At 34.9% G+C, this 24,603-nt stretch overlaps 1 protein-coding gene across 3 annotated transcripts in view; it reads right to left on the reverse strand.

Annotated features, from left to right (window-relative positions):
- CACNA2D1 (calcium voltage-gated channel auxiliary subunit alpha2delta 1) overlaps positions 1-24,603 on the reverse strand; it is a 366,545-nt gene that overhangs the window by 74,313 nt on the left and 267,629 nt on the right. For all 3 annotated transcript variants that reach the window (XM_066550936.1, XM_066550937.1, XM_066550938.1), the window contains exons 9-12: positions 24,216-24,266; positions 23,056-23,155; positions 6,899-7,057; positions 2,031-2,135 (exon numbers count right to left, since the gene is read on the reverse strand). In XM_066550936.1, the coding sequence (XP_066407033.1) occupies positions 2,031-2,135; positions 6,899-7,057; positions 23,056-23,155; positions 24,216-24,266 (415 nt within the window). The remainder of the gene's footprint in view (positions 1-2,030; positions 2,136-6,898; positions 7,058-23,055; positions 23,156-24,215; positions 24,267-24,603) is intronic.

The following is a 24,603-nucleotide window of genomic DNA, read 5'->3' on the forward strand; positions in this document are numbered from 1 at the left end:
TTCAAATTCCACCTGCATAAACTTGGCCCTGCAATTCCAATGTCACCTTGGAGAAAACCAGCAAGTACTGATATCTAGCAATCCAGTGCTTCATTGGACAAGTTACAAATTGGAAGTTTACTAAGATTTGAACTTGTAGGTGCAAAGACCATAAACAAGTGTAGAAAATATGTCTTGCCTTGCATTGGCAATGCATTCAATTATGTATGATAACATACAGACACACAGTGACCATTATTACCATTATACATTTGCTGTATGCAATAAAACCCCCAAAACTTCCTTCACAAGAGGTAACAAGAAGGTGACTGTGTACAGTGTTTTATATAAAACATTATAAATAAAACCATCCCAACCCTTGGCAGTGAAAATTTACAGTATTAAATGATGCAATAATATAACTATTTAAAATTAGTAAATCAATTATATTTATTGATTAGTAAAATAAGTAAATTATAAAATTAGTAAAATTAGTAAATAAACTATATTTATTGATATATATTAATTAATAAAATTTCATTTATTATACTTCACAGAATAATCAACCATCAAGTATGATGTGATTAAGATCAAAAATCTCAGCCCTCAAATCTGTTTTGTTGTTTGGACTGAATATTTTACTACACTTTCCTCCTAACACAGTAAATTAAATGAAAAAACATAATAAGAAATGAATCATACATCTTCCCCCTTATGGGGGTATTTCCAATAGCTGATGGCTGTTGTTGCAATGTGATAAAAGCTACCACTATCTATTTACTACTCTCCAATTTTGAAGAGGAATCTCTGGGTATATTTTCAGAGTACAGCCATGTGCATCACACACGGCTAGGACTTCCATTCTCTCTTCTAATTGAGAGTTTAAAAAGTACTTTCAACTCAGACACAAAGATGAACTAAACCCCACCATATCATTCTGTGTGAAGCACAACTGTAAACCAGCCACAAAATGATTATTCAAGGTCAGTGATTGGATCACTGGTCAAGATACAAATTGAGCACTGCATTTCCAGATCTACTTTTGAAAGGATTAATTCAACCATATGAAGATTTCCAATGAAATACTTCCACTGTTTCATGCATATACATCCATGGCAGCTGGTGAAGTGCCTTCATGAATCACAGTCTAACTTCTAGCTGCTTATTTTGAATACAAAACAAAAAACAACTCACAAAACCCCACAGATGTAGGCACAACCCCAGGCACTGGAAAAGGTAAATGCTTAGTTGCAGTGTGAATCCAGCTCATATTCCATTTCTATTTGGAATGTGATTAATCTTCTAATAATAATAAATAACAGTTTGCACTGAAATTTAATAGGAAACAACTTTATAAGCTGATATATTTCATGCATTTTTCATTCCTGCATTTTTAAATCTTTAAGTATGCAAAAGCCAGAACAGAAATTTGATTAGATTCAAAAATTAAACCCAAAACCAGCACAGCTAATAATCCAATTTTATCTAAACAAGAGAACTCATCCAGGGATTCTCATGTCAAACCCATAATTCTGCTTTAACCACAGATCAAATTCCATCAACAGAAAGCCATCCCAATTCTTGCTAAGACATTCAAAGGTATAATTAGCCTCACTGGGAAAAATGTGGGTTTGTTCCAGCCCAAATCTATTCAAATTCAGATTCTAATCTTGAGTTCTCATTTGCCTTTGCCTGGCAAACAATAAAAGCACATAGAAGATATTTGCAGTGAGGAGACAGAGATACACATATATATCCTGTCATTTAACTACCTACGTTTCTGCTGGATAATTCAGGATTACACTAATGCCAGAAAAGTGTCAATGGAAAGTTGAGTTCTTTATGGTTTACAGTATACTTCTGCATCACTTGAGACCAATGAGTCACAAAGTGTAAACCATTAAATGTATTTCATGATTTTTCAAATAAATGTTATAGATTGAAAAAGATTTTAGTGTCCTAAGGATCAATACTAATAAGTTTTTTTAAAATTACTTTATACATTTATGCTGTTATATTTCATACAGTAAAATTTTTCATATATCACTTACTTTTTTGTCTTCATTATATTTGTGGAAAATTTCTTGTGCTCTTTCTTCACCACCATCTGTAAACAGCATAATAATCTTATTGCAGTTAGCTCTGGAGACACTGTGCTGTAGGAGATACAAACAGAAGAGTTTTTATATTTCAGGCTATAAGAAATAACAACTATTATATCTGATGGCTTTTATAGCTACACACTTACTACTTTAACATAATAATGTCAAAGCATAAATCTTTTAGAATTTCATTCAGTACCCCCCACTAAACAAAAAATAAAATAAAATAAGCAAAGCCACTTTTCTGCTTTATAATACTTCAATATGAGTCACTTCAGATCTGGCCCAACAGAGTGGAATAGGGATTTGATGGCTCCTGTCACCTCCACAAATACAAGGAGAGCTCTTTAGCCCTTTCTCATCACATCAACCCCAGTGTTCCTTGTCAGATATTCTGCATGAGACTTGCACAGTGGGGATCTCAAAATATTTTTCTCTTTTCTCATCCTTACTTTTTTTCCCCTTACTTCCCTTGTGGAAATTAGGGAACAATGGACATGTAATTAATTACTGAATATGCTTATTTTTTTTGTTGGACTCCTACTCACAAAAACTTTCCAGCTTGAATAAAAACTCTGTTAATTTAAGCATCTTACAAGATATCCATCCACCTTATACCCTTCAAAATATTTTTGTCATATTTCCTTAAATTGAGCTTCATCTTCCAAATCTTTAATTCTTTCACATTGTTCTTAAAATTATTAATACTGTCAAGTGAATAGCTAATCTTTAGAAAAGTATTTTAGAATAATGTTTACATAGTATATTATAGCCAAGATATGGCTGCCTAGATTATTAAAATCTCTCCATCACCTAATTTTCCAATTATGCTGCATCTTAGAGCTGAACAATGGAGCATGTTCCATTATTTCTGGAGAGCAAGCCTGAAATACAATTAAGAAGAAGCCCCTCTGACTCCTAATTCATCAATGCAACTAGTAAAGCCCCTGAGAAAAAGGCAGCGTGTTTTGCAAAGAAATAACAACAGTTTTCCACAGCCAGATCAATAGAGGTGACCATGAATTTTGGCTCATTTTTATTTTCTAAAAGTTGAAACTCTGGTCTAAGCAAATTGCTTTTTACTTTTGCAGCCATTCCTTGCCCTTTGTGTTGCATACAAATGGTACCTTGGTACTTCTGAGCAGCTGGATGTGACTGAGTAAAACCCTTAGAGATCCAGAGAAACAAATTCAACTTCTCCTTCCACGAGCCTCAATTTTGCTCTTTGAATTTACTCTAGAGTCAGGAAGATAAACAGGAGAGTTGTCCTTGCAAAGTCCCCAGTTCCCTCCTGCTTTACTCTTTGTGGCTACAAAGTGGCTGCCACCAGGCTGGTCAGGTGTGATGATCCCAATCCCTTCTTCCGCTGTTCATTCTACTCATTGGTCTAATTCCTGCTCAATATTCAGTGAAGAATTACTTCTTTTCTTACTATTCCTACTTTCAAGTCTAATAATTTGTGAAAAAGAAAAAAAAAAAAATCAAGCCCAAAGATTTTAGCCCATATGCCCTCACATGTAACAACACATAAAACCTGGCTATGTATCAATACATTCTCTCCAGCCTCATCAGCACACTGTGTTTTAGTAGGGATTAAATAATTTATGACCATTTTTCGGTCGTGAAATATAACTTGCAAGATACTGCTTTGGGCTGCAATTCTCTGGATATTAAAAAAGTAATAAAAGTAGGGTTGGATACCTCATAAATAAAGAAATTCACCTACATCTACAGTGATTTAATATATAGACCAAAATAAGATCAGAGAGACAAAGAAGGGAACCAAAATTTGTTCATGTTATGGAACTTTTCTAGGGATTTTGAAAGAAGCACTACTATGGGCAATGGAAACTTGAGCTAGGCTTTGCTTCCACTGACTAAAGCAGGACTTTTCTGTGAATTACTGAGCATATGCTTACACAGTACCAGAAAAAAAGCAGTTTTCTCTCATCTCCTCATACTTAGAGAAGGAAATTACTTACATTACATTATTTAGACATTAAAGACACTAATGTCACAGAAAAAAATATATCCAAGATTTTAGCCCTCAAAAATTATTGGAAAGCTGAACATGAATTAATTCAAATAATATGATAGTACCCCATCTCTGGAACTGTTTAGGGCCAGGCTGAATAGAGCTCTGAGCAGCCTGGTCTGGTGAAAGATGCCTCTGTCCATGGCAGGGGTGCTGGAACCAGATGATCTTTAAGGAATTTAAAACACATCTTCCTCCCCCCCAGCCTCTTTTGGTCTAAAATGAGAGATACTGGCTGAGGGAGCGAATCCATTACAGATTGTGAAAATCCAATGCTGTAATTTCATAATTTTTCTGAACAGTTTGCCTTAGCAATCCAATGAGCCACAGCTGGATGGGAATGTGTTGTCTATACAGGGGCTTCCCCAGGACAAGAAACAGCTTTTTAGCTTAAACCACAAAAGAATACAAGAGGAATTGAACAATTTAATACTTTTTAATTCTCTCTCCTATTTGATACAGGCCTTATTTTTTTTCTTTCAAATAGGCAAGGAAGACATGATCCATTTTATACTGCATCTAAAATTGCTTTTGTTTTAAACAAGCTTCACATCTTTAAAATTAACCCTGTAAATGGCAGGTTACAATTATATTTTGTGACATGGCACTTCAGGAATGCATTTTTCACTAATTTTTCTTTAAGAAGCTGTAGATATTACAGTATGAGGGAAAAAAATCCTCCTGAACTGCTGAAGATGAAGTATCATGATTTTCAAAGAAGCACCTTAATGTAACAAATGACAATATGAAAATGCTGTATAAAATTTATGGAATCCAGAATATTGTTAATCACATTAATTATTGTGCTGAAAAAAAACTTAAGTGTCTATTTCCATTCAGGAACACATCAGACAACATTTTTTTCATGGTACCAAACATTAATTTGTTATACAGGAAATTTGTTTGAAATAATTGTCATCCAGAAACAATACCCACAAAATTATTTTGAAAATTTGAGAAATACCTAATTTGTTGGGCCTTAAAGCAATTGGACTATTTGAATTCATAAATATACAACTGGCAACTATCCCAAAGCATATTTTTTATTATTTATTTAAGCCTGTATTATATCACCATATTATATTGTCTTGTCACCAGCGCCTTGGCCTGAACCCATCACCATCCCTTTACTCTTCCTGCTAAACAGATTTGGCAATATTTGGAGAGGATGAGAATATATCCATAAACCTGTGCCATCCACATTGTCCAGCCATGACTTCTAGGCTTGCAGAGATCATGTGAAGCTAATCACACTTCTGCCTTCAGCTAAAAAATGAATGGTCCCACTTTAACACTCATCTCCAGTTAGTTTTTAAGTAAGACTTTAGTTCTACAAAAAAGTCCAGCTGAGGCTTCCCCTGTGCTCAGCTTTTGTTAATGCTGCCTGCAGAACAAGTATGTACCTGGTACTGCACCAAATGTAATCCATAACTTTAAGCAAATATCAATGTTATGAAGAACATATTTGGTAAAATTTCTTTTCTTCCTGGTTCCCTCTGCATAAGATGTCAACAGGTGAGGAACAGGGGAAAATGCCATCCAGCCTGGTCCAAAATGTCCAGCAGACTTGAAAATATTGTTTGTGGTTTTATATAACCATGAGCAGAGGACACCCACTCATTTCTCCCCAGACTCCTCTGCTAATCTGAATCGTAGTAAACTGAGAAAATTCCCATTAAAAAATTGCATTTTCTTTTTTGTCATCAAAATTTTACAAGGTTAAAATTTTTTACAGCAGATCTTGCCTTTAACTGCACATACAATATCAGGGAAGTGTCCTGAATTTCAGAATATGTCAGACTGGGGGAAAAAAATGTAAAAAAACCAAAACCACAAACACAAACAACCAAAAAAAACCCCAAAAACAACCAACCAACCAAACAAAAAAACCCTGAGCCAAATAAAACCACACAAAAAAACCCACAGAAAACCAAACCAAATCAAAACAAAACCAAAAATAGTAAGGATAAGAATACTTAAGTTATACCTTACCTGCTGTAAAGTGATACAGCTTTATTTCAGCTAAGGTTTAAGATATAATGTGCCTACTTCAGGAAGGTGAGAAGTAGACCTATTTTTTTAAACAACTTCATGAGCTATTTAAAATTTACTAATAAACCCCAAACATTTGCTATAAATGGGAAACATTGCTGTTCAACAAGCTTGTGCCTGGTTAGAAAGTGCAATGTATTTAAAAATCGAAACTGCATTTAATTTTTGAGGAAATTATTCTTTTTATACATGAGAAAAAGAAAAGAATTAGAATAGTCTCAGTGATTGAATACTATGCTTTAGGTATTATCAGGTGCCTAGAATTCCTCTATTAGCTAATTCATTTCCTTCCTCTATCTTGCTCAAACCATAGTAAAGTATTTATGACTTCTAATAAGTGTGAAATTGTAGGTTAACTAAGCATTGCTAGGAGATGATGTGGTAAAATTGAAATAATTACACAGTAACACAGATCTTTCCATTTTAAAATTAACTGCAAGTCAAGCACTACCACAAGCATGTGTCAACTGTGAATCACATGTTAAATGAAAAACCAGCTGAATGAATGAAGTAAAACGGTACAACAGATTGAAAAGCAAATTAATTCCAATGTCTTAGCAACCTGCTGGGAAACCTGCAAGGAAAAAAGCATTGTTGGGATAAATTTACTGGCTAAATATAGGTTTACACTTGTACCATTTAGTTACACAAAGAAGGAGCATGCAGTGGCCTGCTGAATATTCCAGTTCTCCTTCACTTGCCAGCAGAGAGATCTTGCTTTAATACTTACATTTAGCAGCTGTTCAAAAGCATAGCTAAAGCCTTTTTTGTAATCTGTAATTCCTTTAGCAGAGATTTTATAGACAGCTTCTTTCAGTTTCTTCTTGTTCCTCACATTAGCTTGGACAAGATGATTAAAGCAACTGACATTCTGAGCATTGTTATTAAACTGCAAAATAAATAGAAATAAAGACACTTAATTTTCTTTTCTGTGTACTGTAGCAGTAAAGATTTATATTTTCTGGATCTTCATGAGCTAAAGAATGTCAAACCTAGATTTTCATTTCCACTATGCTGAGAGCAACCAGTAGTAATTGGAGAATCCAAAATGAGTCTAAATATTTAAAAAAAGAGGTATTTGATGCTTCACTGTGTGGCAAACCAAAAAATCTACTCTAGTGGAAAAATTCACACAAATTTTGTTTCAAATTTACATAAAGAAATAAAACTTAGAAATGCAGAGTTGTGGGGAAAAAAAAGAAAACAAACAAACAAACAAAAAAAAAAAACTGCACCAAAGCATAAAGATAAATTTTAACTTTTTTAACCCCCTGAAAAATACTGGTTGAGTTATCAGGTGGCTTCCATATTGCATGAATTAGTTTGGTGTTTTACAATGTAACTTGCAGATCAGACTCAATTGGTATATATAAATTATGGAAAACAAAATACACTCTTGGAAGCACAGGAGAGTACAGCTGCAAATATGAGAATACTGATGATAGCAGTAGCACTTTCTATCTTGAGAAAACACATACTTCTCCTGTCTTACTCACATATCCATAAAGACTACTCCCTGAAAAGTAATTTCTATGATGTTCTGACATTATGTAAAAACATACACAGAAATTTAAGTGCAGAATGTTGTCTGCACAAGTGGAAATCAGTTTAAGGTTGCTTTGAAATTTGTCTCTGTATAAATATACATATATTCATGTGTACTAAAATACAGACCTCACAATTTACATTTCAACTGAAAGCAGATTATTATGCCTCTTCCTGATTATGGATGTTCTATGAAAGTAAACATAAATGTAATTTTATGCTGTCAACCTGGTGCAAAGCCTTAAAATAACTTAAAAATCAAGCCTCATTGGCTTAAATCTCACTACTGCTAACTAGTTCAATAGTGCTCTGTAGATAAAAGGTAAATAAAGTCACAAGTTTCAATAAATGCTCAACTGCTTAAATGTCCAAAATAAATCATTGAGTATCAGGCACAAAGTACAGAGAGAAAAGTGCTTTCAGGAGCAAATACCAACCTGTAACTGTACAACACTTATAACAAACAAAACTTAAAAGGATAAGAGGATTAATAATATTAAACCATTTTTAATAATGCCTAGTATTTCAATTCATGTTATTAGGGGGTTACACTGTATCTCCTTAATGTATTCCATATTGTCCAAAAAGGAATATTTTTGGGACCAAAAAAACCCAGCCTGCTTTGCTGCTTAAACAAAACCATGAGATGATCACACAACTGTAACCAGTTCACTCTGCTGCAAAACTCTGACACATTCAATGGTGCTTCCAATAAAAGTTTCTTATAGAAGTAATCAGTAAATCACCTAATGATTATTGGAAACACAAACCATGTGTAAGTGAAAATAGTTATTGTGCTGTGGAATTATTTCAGTTTGCCTCCACCTAAATTTATAGCCATGATAGGATAATTACAGACATAAAGTAATTTTATATAGACAAGGTATGAAAACCAATTCAAATTGTGAGTTGGAGTAAAAGTACAGAAATTGTATCTGGAAAGTAAAAAAAATATCCATTACCTAGTAGGCAACTCTGCCCTACTAAAGTAAATTTCATATATATATATATATATTATATATAGTTTTCACTATATATATAGTATATATATATAGATCTAGTACATATATATATATATCACTAGTATCTATATAATATCATTTCACCAGTGATATTTCAGTGATATTTATATAGAAATTTTTTGATGACTTAATATAAAAGAAATCCTAAGTTCAATCCTATGGCCTCAGCATGCCTTGTCTTGGCTATAAAAACAGCAGTTTAGGCATTCAAGTGAAAATTTAGTGACAAAAGAAAATTTCTCCCTGGGATGTCACTACCATAAACTGCCAGTCACAGTCACTTGCTTGCAGTCCTGCAAATATATCAGGATAATTATTTCTAAGAAGGTAAGGACATATCCAGCACATGGATTGGTAATTATGGCTATTGAAATGATTTTTAAAATATTTTAAGGAATACTGGTGCAAACTGTACAGGCAGCTGACAGGGAAACTGCTATACTGCACTTCCACACTAAACTGCATGGCACTGTACTCACACACTCTGTAAAGTGAACAAAGGGTCAGACCAAAGCATCTGCACCTGTAGATGCACAAATGCTGATGTAAAATGAAGGAGAGAAATGACACATTTGTAGCATGGAGACCTACAGCAACCAAAGTCTGCAAATGCTCTGATTTAATTAGGCAAATGTATGAGCCAGCTGTTTGCAGAGACATCAGTCCACATTAATGTTAATGCCAGTCAGAAAGGCAGAGGAGCAGAGTTTGTGATGCGATGAAGGAATCACTAGACAGAACAGCAATCCTCCAGAATGAGCATTTCCCTGTTTGCTAGGAGATGAAGGCAAAGTTCAAATCTGACTGATGAAATGCTGATGGAGAGGGAAAGAAAATTCAGGGGTGAATTTAATTAATCTAAACTCCAGGAAAGTATTGAAGTAATGGAAGGATTTCAACTGTAAAACAGAATATCCTTAAAACTGACTTTCTATATGTGGCAAACACCAGGACCATTCAAAACTCAGCCATACTGAGCCAGCTTTTAGTTATGCTCATATGAAACATAATAGCAATAGTGGAACTATTAGTTTTTACAGATTAAGATTTGTAAAAATTTACATATCTTAATTTACAAGCCAAAATAACTCCTGTAACCCTTTATTGATTACTGGTCACATTGTCTGACCCCTAAGTACCATAATAATGCTTATTTCAGCTGACAAGATTTCTTGAAAACAGAATCACTTAGTATTTAACTCCAGAAAGAACATTAAAGCTCTCAAAAAAAAGACCCATTTCAGAAAGTCCATGTTCTTACAAAATCAAATCCTATCAAAGGTGTAAAATTAAGGTAATTATAACCCATACCTTATTGAGCAAAGTACTCTCAGTATATCTATGTGAAATATGTCATTTGGGTATTTATCAGCCTGGCATTCCCCCTAACTATTGCAGTAAATATAAACATATGCAACAAAAGTGCTATCAGAAAAAAGGAAATAAATGGATTTTTTAATGTTGTCATGGGCTCAGTGATTCATTTACAAAACAAAATATGACATTTAGAGGCAAACCATTCAATTGTTCAAATGTAAAGTCACCCTACAGAGTCTGTCACCACCAATGACAGCTTCTATTTTTTCAAGTATATGAAAATCTTATTCCTTATCTAAGCTAAAATAAGAGAGGCTTGCAGCAACACAGTTGTAAATCAAGGAAAACAGGATAACCTTGAGCTTTTTAAAGCTTCATGAAGTATTAATATAATTAAATCTGTCTTGTAATTATACCTGCAAGGTATAGGATCCAGATGCAGTTTCCACTGGATTATTTCTCACTACCCCATTTATTTATATCCTATTGCATTCTCCACCTCTGGGATGTCCCAGAACAATCCTCTGCTCTGAGGAGATGAAGACCTTCTCCTCACAGGTTTGGGAAGGAATAACTAAGCCTGCTACTGGGGCATAAAAAGTCTCAAGAGAACTCAATCTCATTGACCTCAGACCACCAGTACAATCTCTGGCCAAATATGGGGCAACTCAATACCCTGGAAGACAAGAAAACCAATTCAACTTTACATGAAAGTCCAAATGAAGGGCTTTGAGCCTAACGCTGCTTGAACTTGGCATTCTGGAGAAGGTCTGAAACAGAAATACTAATCTGACAGTCTTACAAGGACTTGATCTTCTGATTCACAAAAGGATCAACTTGTGAAAACCAAGTGAAAAAAACCAGGGAAAAATTACACAGAAGTGCAGCCAAAGATTTAAATGCTTGGGACCTTTCCCATCCCTTGGGTAGCTCCCCTGTGCTATGGGCTCCTCCAGCCCCATGGACCTCTGCAATCCAAGTGTCCCAAGAGCTGAACTTACAGAAAATAGGAGGCTGCCATTCTGAAAACTTCTAATTCCAAAATTGTTACTTATGTCTTGCTAAAAGCCTCCTCTTTTTCACAATCTCGACCTGGAAATCCTTCTAATTGAATTACTAAAAGTGCTACCACAACATGAGGTTATTAGCGAATTCAAGGGAAGTAAAACAGAAATATTGATTTATTTCCTGTATCTGTTCCACTTTGTGGATATGCAGATCAAAGAATGAATAACAAGACCCTACAGACAGGTGTTTTCATTCAATAAGGCAAAAGAAGGGAAGGTGAGAATGAAAAAGAAACCTGGAGAAAACATCTGAAATGAATGACAAAAGTATAAGAATTCAGCATGAACTCTGTGATTCAGTCTGAAAATAACTCTAAATCTCTAAATCTCTAAATTCTCTAAATCATCTCATCACTGCAAAATATGCAAAACCAAACGCCAATAAATCGAAAACTTCAAAAAAAGTTTTCAAGTTTTAGTCACTAGGTGGCACTAAAACAAAAAGAGTTGAACTGGTCTTAAAAGGACCACGAAATGTGGAATTTTACATTTCTGGTGGAGGACATTAGTGCTTTCTGTAACTAGCATAGAATTTTCATTTCAACTAAAACAATAAAAAAAATTCGTGTTCTAAATGTTTGAAAAATCACTAATATTAAAATCTAAACTTCTTCCTTAAAGGAAAATTTCCACATCTTGAACACAAGAAGTTCTGACTTTAGGAGGACGAAAATTACAGAAAAGCTGTAAACCAGCCTACTTCCTAAATGTCTTTCTGTGCCTCCAAAATCTGTAGAAGTGATAACATAAGGTATGTAGGACCAGATCTTTTTAAAACTTCAGATTTTCCCAATTATCCTTACCTATGCCTCCCTTTTCTGTCAGTTTGTTTACTGACATACATTGATTCAACATATCATGTTTAATCCGAATCTTCTGGAAGTGCATTTTTAAGTTAATAATAAAATAAAATTAAAAAAAAACAAATCAAACCCAAAAAATGAACAAACAAATAATTCAAAACCAAAACCAAACCAAATAAAAATAGCCTAAACCAACCAAACAAAAAAACCCAAACAAAACCCAAAAAAATCCTAGGAAAATCTCCCTTTCCAAAAACTTCTGACATGAAATGAGAACCTGACTTAAACTGCATGAAAGTGGTGCATTTTTAAACATTCATTAATGTTTGCCTTCTATAGAAAATAATATAAACTTGAACCAGGCAGCAATTTCTACACTTAAACTTTCTATAGAAATAAAACACATTTAAAATACCAAAATCCCAATAGATTAATAAATCAATAACATCATTCCAGGAAAACTGAAGGTTGAGGAAAATATAATGACTTTGCTAAAGACTTATTCATACTCCTGCTGTTGACTTTCAATGTGCTGAGGTTTGTTTTGTTGCTATGCTACTTCTACCTCGTGGCTAAATCAGCTTGGTGACCCAGTTGTATCCATATGTATTAAATGAGCAATAGTGAAATAGATCTGATTTCATCAGGCTTTCATTTTGTAGCTAAATCCGGCTTTGTCTTTTTTTTTCCCATTTTTTTTCCCCTGCTGCTTTAGGCTTGGTAATAGGATTTCAGGGTTAATCCCAAGAATAACTGAATCTTGAATAAGGCCAGTTAGAATCTGTATTTGAGCAGTGAGAAGGCATTATAAATATTTATCAGAACCCATTTAGAGAATAGCATGAAGGCAATTTACCAAGTTTTATTCCCATGTAAATTCTCAGTACACAGAAAATCTGAGGTAGTTCAAGCAATTAAGGTTTGTAATTTGACATGAGAGAAAATAATATGTGATATCAAAGTTCACCATTCATATCTTGCTATAGAATAACTAATTTCTCTTATTCTATGACTTATGTACAGACAGTCTTCAGTACAATCCTACAGATACATGGTAGAGAAGATATAAGAAACTTATTCAAGTACTGAGAAGGAGAACATCTGCATTTGTTAAATTGTATTTCAAGTATTGATGAAACAATATTAGGATTAAATGCCAATTTGCAGTGCTGGTATTCCCTGAGATTTAAAATCTATCACATTTCTTTTCACTGTTAAACATATACATGTCCATCATACACCAGAATTAGCAGAATTCAACACCAATAAAACTGTTAGATCAATAAAAAGCTGTTGAAAAAAATATTGCAGAATAACATAAGATAAATATTCGGGAAAAGACCAAACACAAGGCCAAAGTGTGCTCTCAGTCAGCTTTTTTAACCTTTACAAGCAATATTATTATCTGCCCATAAATCAATGCAAAGCTCCCACTAAGTACCCCAGGATTAATGTTTAGACCATAAAGTGTGATGCTGCAGTGCCAATCTCAGAGTTACAACACAGCACGTCAGTGTAGGCTTAAAGATGAATTTGCTTAGCAAGATGAAATTTATGGTCTTTTTATGCTGCTGTGGCTAAGTTAGCATGTATTATTTACTTGAAATCCTGTGTTTCTGACTTCTACTGAAAAATTCAGTGCTGTAAACTCCATCATCTCCCAGGGAAAGATGGCTGATCTAAACGACAGCACTGCAGCTCTGCAGCCTGCCCTCCATGGCACTGCTCCCCAGATACATGGGGAAGAGAGCTGTAACAGGAAGAAACTTCCCAGAAAATTATTTTGTAGACATTTTCTTGTTATCACTTGACAGGGAGAATCTTCATTCAGTCAAATTCAACTTGTCTAAAACAAGAAGCACCCTTGCCAAAAAGATGAATCATGAGAATATATCCATCTGGAAGGGATCCATAAGGATCAAGTCTAACTCTCTGCTCCATGCAGGACTAGCAAACACTAAACCACAGGACTAAGAGCATTGTCCAGACACTCCTTGAGCTCTGACAGGCTTGGAGTAATGACCAATTCCCAGGGGAGCCTGTTCCAGTGCCAGACCACCCTCCCAGTGAAGAACCTTTTCCTAATATCCACACTGAACTTCCCTGACTTTCCTCATGTCCCCTCACTGGTCATCAGAGAGAAAGTTTTAAGTATTAAACTGTTACCTATAGATTCTCCTGATATGTGAGGTTGCTCCTCAGAGTATGAATGTTTAATTAGTGCAAGAAGTCACAAGACAGACACACATTTTAGCATTTTAGCATCAGCTCACAAGGCAGAGGGACAGCAGGGGGCTGCAGAATCACCTCTGCATTCTCACATCTTGATTCCCATGTGCCTGCTCCCCTTTTAGGGCAGAGCACTGTGCCTGGCTGGGCAGGTGCCTGGAGTTCCAGGGCAGTGAGGAGGCTGCAGCAGCACAGTGCTGACATGGGAGATGCTGCTAAGGCAGGCAGTGAGAGACAGGAGGGAAAAGTGTGAGTCTTGAAAGTGGGAGACTGAGAACTCGACCAGTATTTCATTCATGCTTTGCCTAAGTTAGGAGATCCTTCAAATTCCAAACCAAGACACTGCCACACAAAATTATTGCCTAACAAATAGATGAGTGTTATAGAAAGTATGTTTTTAAAAGGCAGATCACAGAACAAACAGCCTCCACCTTGTCTCAAAACTTCAGGGCAGCCTGCATTTTCTTCTTTTTTCACTAACATGGTGAGTCATTCTCCAGAAGAATCATTAAAGCCAGCCCAGCTCAGCCTCTTCTGAACTGGTAAGGAATGAGTTTATTGTTCAAGAAACCATCTCCCATACAAATGTTAATGATATTGTCACAACACTTCCTGATAATAGTTTCCTAGTTGGAAAGCTGACTCAGAAATGCATTTTTGGTCTGGCATCTGACATGCCACAAAACATCCCAAGATCAATGATATGTCTGACAAAGCAGGGGCCTCTTTAGTAAAATTTGTGATTTGCTGAAGATTAAGAAACTGGAAGGATTCAATGATTTATTAGCCAGGGGAACCATGAGGTAGAGTTATCAAATAATTTTATATACCACTAAACTACACATTTTAAATACTACTTTTTACAAACTACTTTTTATACTCATTTTAAATATTACTAATGTACCAGAGAGCTCAGATTTATTCTGGAAATCACAGACCCCCCTCATGCCATGTGTTGTTAGAAGTCTGACTCCCTGACATTTGACAGCTATAAGAGGAGACAATAAAAATGTGTATTGATGCCCAAAGCAATCCCTCAAAGTAGGAATGGAGGTGACTTTTCTAGTCATCTGGAGCTGTCAGCTATATGGTACAGTAATAAATGTACAGTTTCCAGCAACATTCCTGCTCCTGACATCCTAATGTAGAATCTGAGCTTCTAATTTCCACTCCCTTTGGCTCTTCATGCACTCAAGCAAACTATTCCCTAGAATTAATGCTTTGTGACAGATACAAAATGAAACAGATCATGTTTTTATATTTGTACTATTCCTTTTCCAAATCTATGGTTTTTTTTTTACTATCTTATATCCATTTTGAACATTTTCCTTCTACAGCAAGCTAAAGTTACAGTTAATACTGTAACATGCATTTCATCCATTTCAGGTTTGCACAGGACTTAGTATGGAATATTTAAGAGAACCCTTAAACAGAGTAAGGACATGGATTTAATTGTTTTGGAGATGAAAAATTTGTGTAAAACAGAGGTGCTGGTCCTAGAGGTCTCTAATAGTGAAACTCATATGTGTGCTCACATGAATGTTTTACATTTGTTTGTGTTACCTGTGGGGAAATAAATAAATAAATAAATGAATAAATGAATAAATAAATAAATAAATAAATAAATAAATATGTGTGTGTGTGATATATAGATATATAGATTAGATATATAGATATATAGATATATGTGTGTGTGTATAGACATATATTTATGTATGTATGTGTATATACATGTGCTCCATGTATATTGGCCCAGTTGGGAAGACATTTAGTAGGATACATGGCACAGAACTGCAGCAGCCTCAGCTCCCTTGGGGTGTTGAATCTGGCATGATATGCTTTCCCTAGCAGGTAAATTAATAGATGTATAAACAAACAAATTCCAGAATTCAGATGGCTTGGGTATTAATTTGTAATTCTAAAAGAAAAATAAAGCTTCTAAATGTTTGTCAAGTTTATTTGTAGCTATGTAAGGCTCAGTTTAAATGAGAAATTAAGAGAAAAGCTGTTGAATCACATTCTTTCTTTCTAAATCCTGCAGCTATATATCAGGTATGTCCAGATGGTCTTTGAATAAAAACATGAGTAGCTTCTGTGTGGGATCTGTCTGGCTGGAGTGTTACAAAGGCTTTGTAGCTTGTGCACAGTTCAGAGGTGAACGTGGCAACTTGGCTTCTGGTCTGAGCTGTAATTCTCAGACAGAAAAAAATTGACATGATTTTTATGTTATATTGTTTTTTAAACACTGACATTTCTATTTTAAGCCAGATATTCCAGAGGAAATGTAAGCAAGTACCACAAGGAATATTATTACTGGGATGGAAAAGTAACACTTCATTTTCACCTCTCTGTCACAGACTATTCTGTATTTGTCTGCTTTACGTAAGCATTTGCCATTTGGTCTTGTTGTTGCACAGACAGTATTGTAGGGCTTGTTAAAATGAAGTTAACAAGAAATTTTTACTTACACTAAGGATAAGAGAAACCTTAACTACTGAACGTGTCTTTTGCTAGGTAGACATGGAAAAACTGAAGTAGACAAAGAAAAGAAAAAAAAAGGAATTGGAATGTATTCTCTGTTTGCAATAATGAAAGCTTTGCAATATTTACTATTTTGAATATTTGTACCACGCAAGGGTCATGAAGTACTTGCCAGTCCATTACTAACCAGGGTGGATGATGAACAGCTACTTGGGACAAATATTTAAGTTGGCAGGACAAAACAAAGAGAAAAAAAAACAAAAAAAACCCAAAAAACCAACCAACCAAAATCTTTACATATTCTTGATTTCAGGCTAAAGGGGGCAATGAGACACTCCAATTTGACCTCTTGCATACTGTCTCACCACCCACCTACCACTGGTCATTAAAATTCCCTTGGCTACTTCTGCAATAAACCATGACAAATACATTTAGTGGTAGATGTTTGCTTAAAATGCATCTTCCAGAAAGGCATTAAATATTGATATGAAGACAACAAGAATCTTTCCTCGGAATTTTAAAGGCATTTTAACTGGTTATATGCCATTCAAATTTATTTGGCTTCAACTCATGCTTTTTGAAGTCTTTTTACCTGACAGGTTTGAGAACCTGTGGATAAAAGAGTTTCCCCAGCAACAGCACTCCTCATCTGTGATGACACTAGTCATTAGATTATTTATTTCTGTACCCCAGAACAACCAAAAAAGAGCTCAAATTCTGTGAGTTTGAGAGCATGTCTAAAACTCAGCTTCTCAGATGATGCACTCAGGTGTGTGAGAAGATGCTTTCTGGAGCCAAGCAATCACCTGTAAAACATTTTCAGTCCTCAGAGAAGACACCTACAATATTTTTCGTAATACCTGAGCCAATAATTTTTGTGTTAAATTACTGATATGTTCCACACATATGCAGCAGTATTCAGCCACAGCAAAAGAGTCATACAGTAAAAATCTGAGTTCAAACACTTATAATTTGCCTTCCAGGAGAGAAAGTGAACCATCAATCCATATATTATTTAGACAAAAAGTTGTCTCTAGCCACGTCACTGAAGCTGTACAAGCATTTCTAGTTCATCATGTCAGATGAAGACTGCAAGAAGCTCAAGTCCTAGTGATCCCTCACTTTTTCTTTTTCTTGACAAAAAAACTCTGTAATTTGCTTTCCTGAGGATCAGGGTCCCACTGAAGCCAATTTCATTCCAAAAAAGTCAGCTAAGATAATACTCCCCCTACCATAATATTCTTCTCAACTCCATCCCTATCAACTTTCCCCCTGAAAAACTTCCAACAGATCTTCACTGACTCCTTTCTTGACTTTCCTTTTAGACAGAAAGTAAAAAGAAACATAATTCTACAAGCAGATAAATATTCCATGACACTGTTTATACTACTGTAATTCCTACTGCTAAAAATCAACCTCTTTCCAACTTCTTAATAATCCCTTGGTTTCCATAATTTCCAAATTTTCTCCAATTTTATTTGCAGAATACTCACCTTCATTACATTTGCTCAACCTGTCCTCCAGATATATTTCCCCTACATTTATTTCCATAGATACATAGCCTTTCTCTACCTGTAATTATTAGCAAGGTAGAAATTGAATACAAGGTTTTGATTATAACTCCTCTAAGATTTTTTTAACCCTGCACCTACAGTGCTTATTAAATATACCTGTATGAAAAAACCACATTTAATTCACTTGCTCCTTGAATATGGAAGATGCAAGATAATGAATGATAATTCCATTAAGGAATGCTATTGATTTTCCATTAAGGAACATTGCTACCAAGATATGTTTATCTGCAGCTATCATTGTTCCCCTTTTCTTGAAAATGAACCATTCAATTTAAGAGCAAATGAAAGGTCAGTCAGATGGATTGCTGTTAAGAGAATCAGGAAGCTCAACACTCAGACCTCAACTTGCTTTTTACCACTTTTCAGTGACTAGTAAAAAACACCAAATCATGTCCCCTGACAAAAAAACCCCAAACTAATTACAGGTATTTGTTTACAGTCTCACACAGCTATGATGTTGAGGAGCCTGCACACTTAATTGCAGCTACTGTGACTCATTACCTGAAATTCTTCAGGATTAAAGCACTAAGAGAGGCTCTTATGCAGACATATTTATTGTAGAGGGAACCTGATTGTCTATCTAGATTTTTATTTGTCAAATAATGAAAAAGATGGCAGGCATCTTCATATTTTCTCCTTAGTATTGTCCATTAAGGAAAATGAGAAATTAAGAATCAAAGTACATTGGCAGAAACCTTTGTACATGAGTCCTTCTCATTTCCTCTAGATCCACCAACAGAAATACTTCATTTCCACTGATGCCATGATCATGTTTAATTTCTCCCTCAAGCAGTGATGTTGTTTGAAAAAAACTAAGCACTACTGAACTTTTCTGGTTCAAAATACAAAAACACAGAAAAAAACCCTGTTATACCATTTGAATACACAATTTAATTTCACATCTACTAAAAATGTTACATTGAAATAATAAAGGAAAGAAAGTTTAAGTTATTTTTATGTAAAAACTCTTAAGTTTTTGCCAACCAAACAGAAGTACACTCGCACAAACCTAAAATTTCTAGCAAAGATTGTATAAGCCTGACATGCTACCTGGCTCTAGAATCTACCATCCTCTTCCCTCCACTAGGACTTCAAGCTAAGGTTTTCATTTATGGCATGTTATTTAATTTTTATAATAAACTTAAGAAAGTAGTTCTCAGAAGGAAGGAACATCTCCCTGTATTTAAGATAATACAGGTGCAAGATGAACTGCAGAATACAGGATGGATCATGTAGCAGAAAGGGAAAGGAGCCTTTTGACATATTGAAAACAGTTTTAAAAAAACTTTATTTTCCCTCTGTTAGCATATTTAAATATTTTAATTAGCATGGTGTAAAGATTTTACCAGCTTAGGAGTAAGAGAGACAAAGTAAACAGGTTTGCAAACAATGAGCTCTGGAATTAAATGGAAAACTTCTATTAAAAATCAGTGGGAAAAGAGATGCATCATCCACAGATTTTTTTTTTTATCCCCAACAATAACTTCATAGGCTGGATGCACAGTTTTTTCTTTGAAACCAACTCATGTAGAAATCACTTTCCCTCTGAGTTTACTCAATGTGCAGAACTGCACAAGAGCAGGAGATGAGCTTTTAATTTTCCCAGAATATTATTCTGTTCTATCTCATATGCTCTTGACATTTAATTTCCAGTTCCTAAGCAGTAAATAGTAGTTTGGAGTTTTACAAAGGCCAAGTGAATTTAAAAAGTACAGCAGCTCCTGACCTTTAACACATCTGTTGCTGTTAGGGAGGTTTCTCCTTTGTGTGGTTTTCTGCACCTCTGCAGATTTGAAATACATTTCTCCTGCACACTACCCACAATCACAAATTACACTCTCTGTGTCAACATCTGAAACCAAGTCACTAAATCACGACGTGCTGGGATGGAATTGCTGCCCCCATCATCTACTGCTCGCTGCTATCAAAGCCTCTAACCGGATTAGTGGGAAAACAGCTGTATTACTCATACACTTAAGCCCTTGCAAACAGCAGGTTTTCTCCCTGCAACAAAGCACAGCACTTCAGAAAAGGAACATGCAAATCCCAAAGGAAACTATGATATATTAACCCCTGGCTATCCTTTTACAATTAACAGTTCATTCAACCTTTCTTTCCCTGGAAATAAATGCAGGAATGTCACCGTGATATTTTATGAAAAATCTCTTCACCAGGATTTCTTCTCCTGGGAAGATGAGAAGCCTCAGCTTCTCCATGTTTTGCTGCTTTGGAATGTGATTTGGAGAATTGTTTACTCAGCATGTGAATTATTTTATTTTAATGACCAATCACAGCCAGCTGTGTCAGACTCTGAGTCTGTCACGGGTTTTTATTATCATTCTTGTTTTAGCCTTCTGTCTGTATCCTTTCTCTTTCTATTGTATAGTTTTAGTGTATAATTTCTTTTAATATAATATAATATCATATAATAATAAATCAGCCTTCTGAGAACTTGGAGTCAAATTCTCACCTCTCACCTCATCCTGGGGAACTCACAACACCACACAGGAACTACATTTATTCAGTAGAACTAATTTTTTTAGCACATCTACTTTAAACTTTTTTTCTCTAGGATTTCCTCATATACAAGGCACAGTTCATTAAATCATCCTGTCACTTTTAAGAAGTGATTGACGTGAGCTTAAATCCATGTCTTTCAGTTGTGGGTATGAATCATCATGCATATGGGCTTTGTGGGACAACATCTTGGCAGAGGTTAGCAGTGAAACAGCTCTCTAGTTAACTCAAAACCCCAGACCAAAGGCTCCATGGTTATTAAAGCTAACAAGCCATAAAACAACTGTCACATTTTAAGCCAAAAGATCCATGAGGGAAAGAAAAGTTGTGTTAGTTAGTGTTAGTGTTCATGTAACCATATGCTAATGCTGTATTAACTTAAAATTTTCACCTAGCTTTTTGGACTTTTTGATTAGTCTATGTCTTATACTGGGATGCTACAGGAGAAAATGTTCTTAAGCAAAAAGCATGCAATATATTGAATAATTTTTAAAAAAAATATTGAATAAATCTGCATTTATTTCACCCAGAACAAAATGTTTAAGTTGTTTTTTTGCCTGTTGAGTTTACTAAGAAAGTACTGGAGTTGGACTTTAGATAGCCCTACTCCATTATGGAATATTTTGTCAATCAAGATGACAGAATTGTAGAATCATTTATGTTGAAAAATCATTCATAAAGCATCTGAATACATGAAAACATAGGTTATATCAAAGTAATTATAATACTGAAAAGTTTTAATAAGGACAATTTTAAATTATAAGGGAACAACATCAAATAGCACTTTCTGAAAGATTGAGAGATGCCATGTTCTATTACGCACATTTCTGAGATTGCTGCCCTCCACTGATGATGAAAACAACACGAGCAAAATGCCACTTTTGATTCTGCAATCAAATTCCTGATGTGAACCTCTAAAGTTCATTCAAAGGGAAAAAATGGCCCCTATATATTGTAAATAACAAATCCCTGAGGAAATATACTGTAGAAAATATTGAGGGTTTCTGGTCCTTTTTTTGACACAAATCCCAACCTTGAGGCCTCATTAGAATAATAGTGACCCTTAGCTAATAAAATACAGCCTAAGGAAGGCTTAGCATTAAGCTACACTCTTTCTGGTCATCTTGGAGCAAATGTAACATGGAACAAAAGAGTTTGAAAATATGTGTAAATCAAGAGGTAGTAGGGGTCCAGATTTTCCAGCAGTGAAAGCTGGCACAGCTCTGCTGAACATAGTAATCAATTTCCATCAGTTTAGATTACAAGCTTTTTTTTTTTTATAAATTGGTGAAACTAAGAAGATTTCAACTCCCCAATACCATTACAGAGAAGCTTATTTCCTTTAATAACAATAATTTTAAAAAATCAGGGTTTGTTTTTTTTTTTTTTTTTCACTGCAATTCAGAATTGCAAGGAAAATGGTCTTATCCATTATTAAAAACTTTAACAAACAAAATACCCTTGAGAATAAACACTTATCTGCTCCTTGCAGAAAGTTCTAGCTAAACTGTCAGAAAACCATGAAGCAATAAGTAGTTTTAAAAAAGATTTCTTTCAGTTAGATTTCAGGTCTTTCTCCCTCAGGCTGGGTACAACAGGAACCTGCAAGTTGAAGATTATCTCCAAAATCATTCCAGCTACTCAACATTGAGGCTGTCTCTTGTTATTAAGAATATGCCAGTGTTCTCATCTTAAATCCATAGAATCAAAACTCTACTGTTGAACAGCTTAATTAAAAAAAAAAAAATTAAAAAGCTTTTCCCAAGGCTAGAACATGACATCCAAGGTATTGCAGGTATTCTCCTGAAAATGGAATATTTACCATACCTTCTTCATAGATTCTTCCCTCTATTTTATTATTTATTATGAGAAAAAAATATTTTGCCACCCATCAAGTAGCAAAGAACTGTAAAACCTCTCAGAAACATTTCTTGGGCAGGTCAGATATATGGCACCACATCTACTGTCATTATCCATCAAACAACATGAGCAACCCAAATATCTTCTGTGAAGAAAATCTGGGAAGCAGCAATTATTTCAAGAGAATTTGCATATAACAATCTAATGGGAGAGATTTCATACAGACCATAAAATTATACTGGAAAGGAGAATTTGACTATGCAGCAGTTTATTTAAATTACTTTTGCCCTTCACTCAAATGTGTATGCAATATCGAATCTAGGACATTCATTTTATTTTATAAGAAGACAAATACAATATATTTTAAGTCTCTTTGCAGCTTAACATTCAAGTATCTCCCATCTGGTGTTAAAAATAGTTTGCTTTTGGCTTTGTTGACAATGCAAATTTTGTGGAAAGAACAGATACTCACTGAAACTACATTCACAAAGTCATCATCAGACAAGGTCTCCAACATCTCAATGACTGACGTGCGGATCAGCTTCAATGTCAACCCACTGACACTCCCACTCCTAAAAAAATTCACAATAGAAAAGGTGAATTCATCAGCAAATATGTAAAGCATAAAAAAGAAAATACAGAGCACCCACCTAAGCATTAACATTTTCAACTTATTCCTGGTTTTTCCAACTCATCATTAGTGTTGTTAAACTATTTATAATTATTAAAGCAAGTCCAGAACTGGCATACAAAGTCCCAGTCCTGTGCCTCAGATGACATCATAATCCTACATCCTTCACTCATTTCCTTTTCACGAAATCTGGGTTTAACACCTTCAACCAATGCATTATCTAAACATTTTATACTCCTACACTCAGATTTACAGTTCTGGATTTCCAGAGACGCCAATGACAGCTTCTTTGATTCAAGGCAAAACCTAAGCTGAAGTGAAGAAATAATAAATGTTGATAAAACTCACTGCTGATATGAAAGCACTTCACCACGTGTGAAAGCATTAAATGCAAATTCTGTGCCTGAGAAGCTTTTCAGCATAAAGCAATCTGACACATCAGGTTCAATGCTCTCTTCAGTCCCTCAACTTTGCCTACACCACAGAAGCCTTGCTGAGGCAGACAGCAAGTTTTTATGCATTTCTTTTCTTGCTTTCTAGCAATTTTTTATAGTAACTGAACCTGGCAATTTTTAAATCTGTATTACAAAACACACAAAGTCCACATACATTCTTATCTGTCAGGTGCATTAAATCATTGTCACATCTATTGTAATGCTTCTAGTCATTTGTTTTTAGGTTTGTGCTTTAGAACAAAACTTGGCACACACATGAGAAATATTCACTTGATTGCTGCAGTAATTAATAAGTTGGAAACAGAAAAATATTGAAGTGATTTAAAAAAACATTTCCTTGCCTACAGTTTAAATAACTTTCATGTTTAGTTTAGGCTTTTTGGAACTATTTTCTATTATGTATTCATTTTGCTCATACCAAGATTTTTGAAGCTTGCATACAAGATCCCTTTATTCCCTCTCTTTTTTTCAGCATACAGAGATTTCTTCAATGTATCAAGGTACTTTTACCCCACTAATGTCAATATTCAGACATTAAACACTTACGCATCCACTAAAATTAGCATGTCCTTGGGAGATGCTGCTCCTTGGATATACCTGAAAGAAATAAATGGCATGAATTACACAAATTTGCATAAACATTTTTTTGTGTGTGATGGAAGACACTCTAGGATCTCTAAACACAAAGCAGCTGAACCAACGACATCCTCCTGTTGTAGCTAGTACAAAACCCATGTGTTGTTTTTTAACCCATGTGTGTGTTATTTCCTCTCTTGCTGTGTCTCCAAGGTAAATCTAAGTCTAAACCACATTAGGGCAGCTGGACATAGGATATACAAATCAAAATTCACTGTTTCAATGCAACTGAAAAACAGGAATGCTGTTTCATAGCTACAGATCTTGATGACAGATGAATTATTACTCAGTCCAGCTT

The sequence above is a fragment of the Molothrus aeneus genome, chromosome 5 (assembly GCF_037042795.1).
Source record: "Molothrus aeneus isolate 106 chromosome 5, BPBGC_Maene_1.0, whole genome shotgun sequence".
NCBI lineage: Eukaryota > Metazoa > Chordata > Aves > Passeriformes > Icteridae > Molothrus > Molothrus aeneus.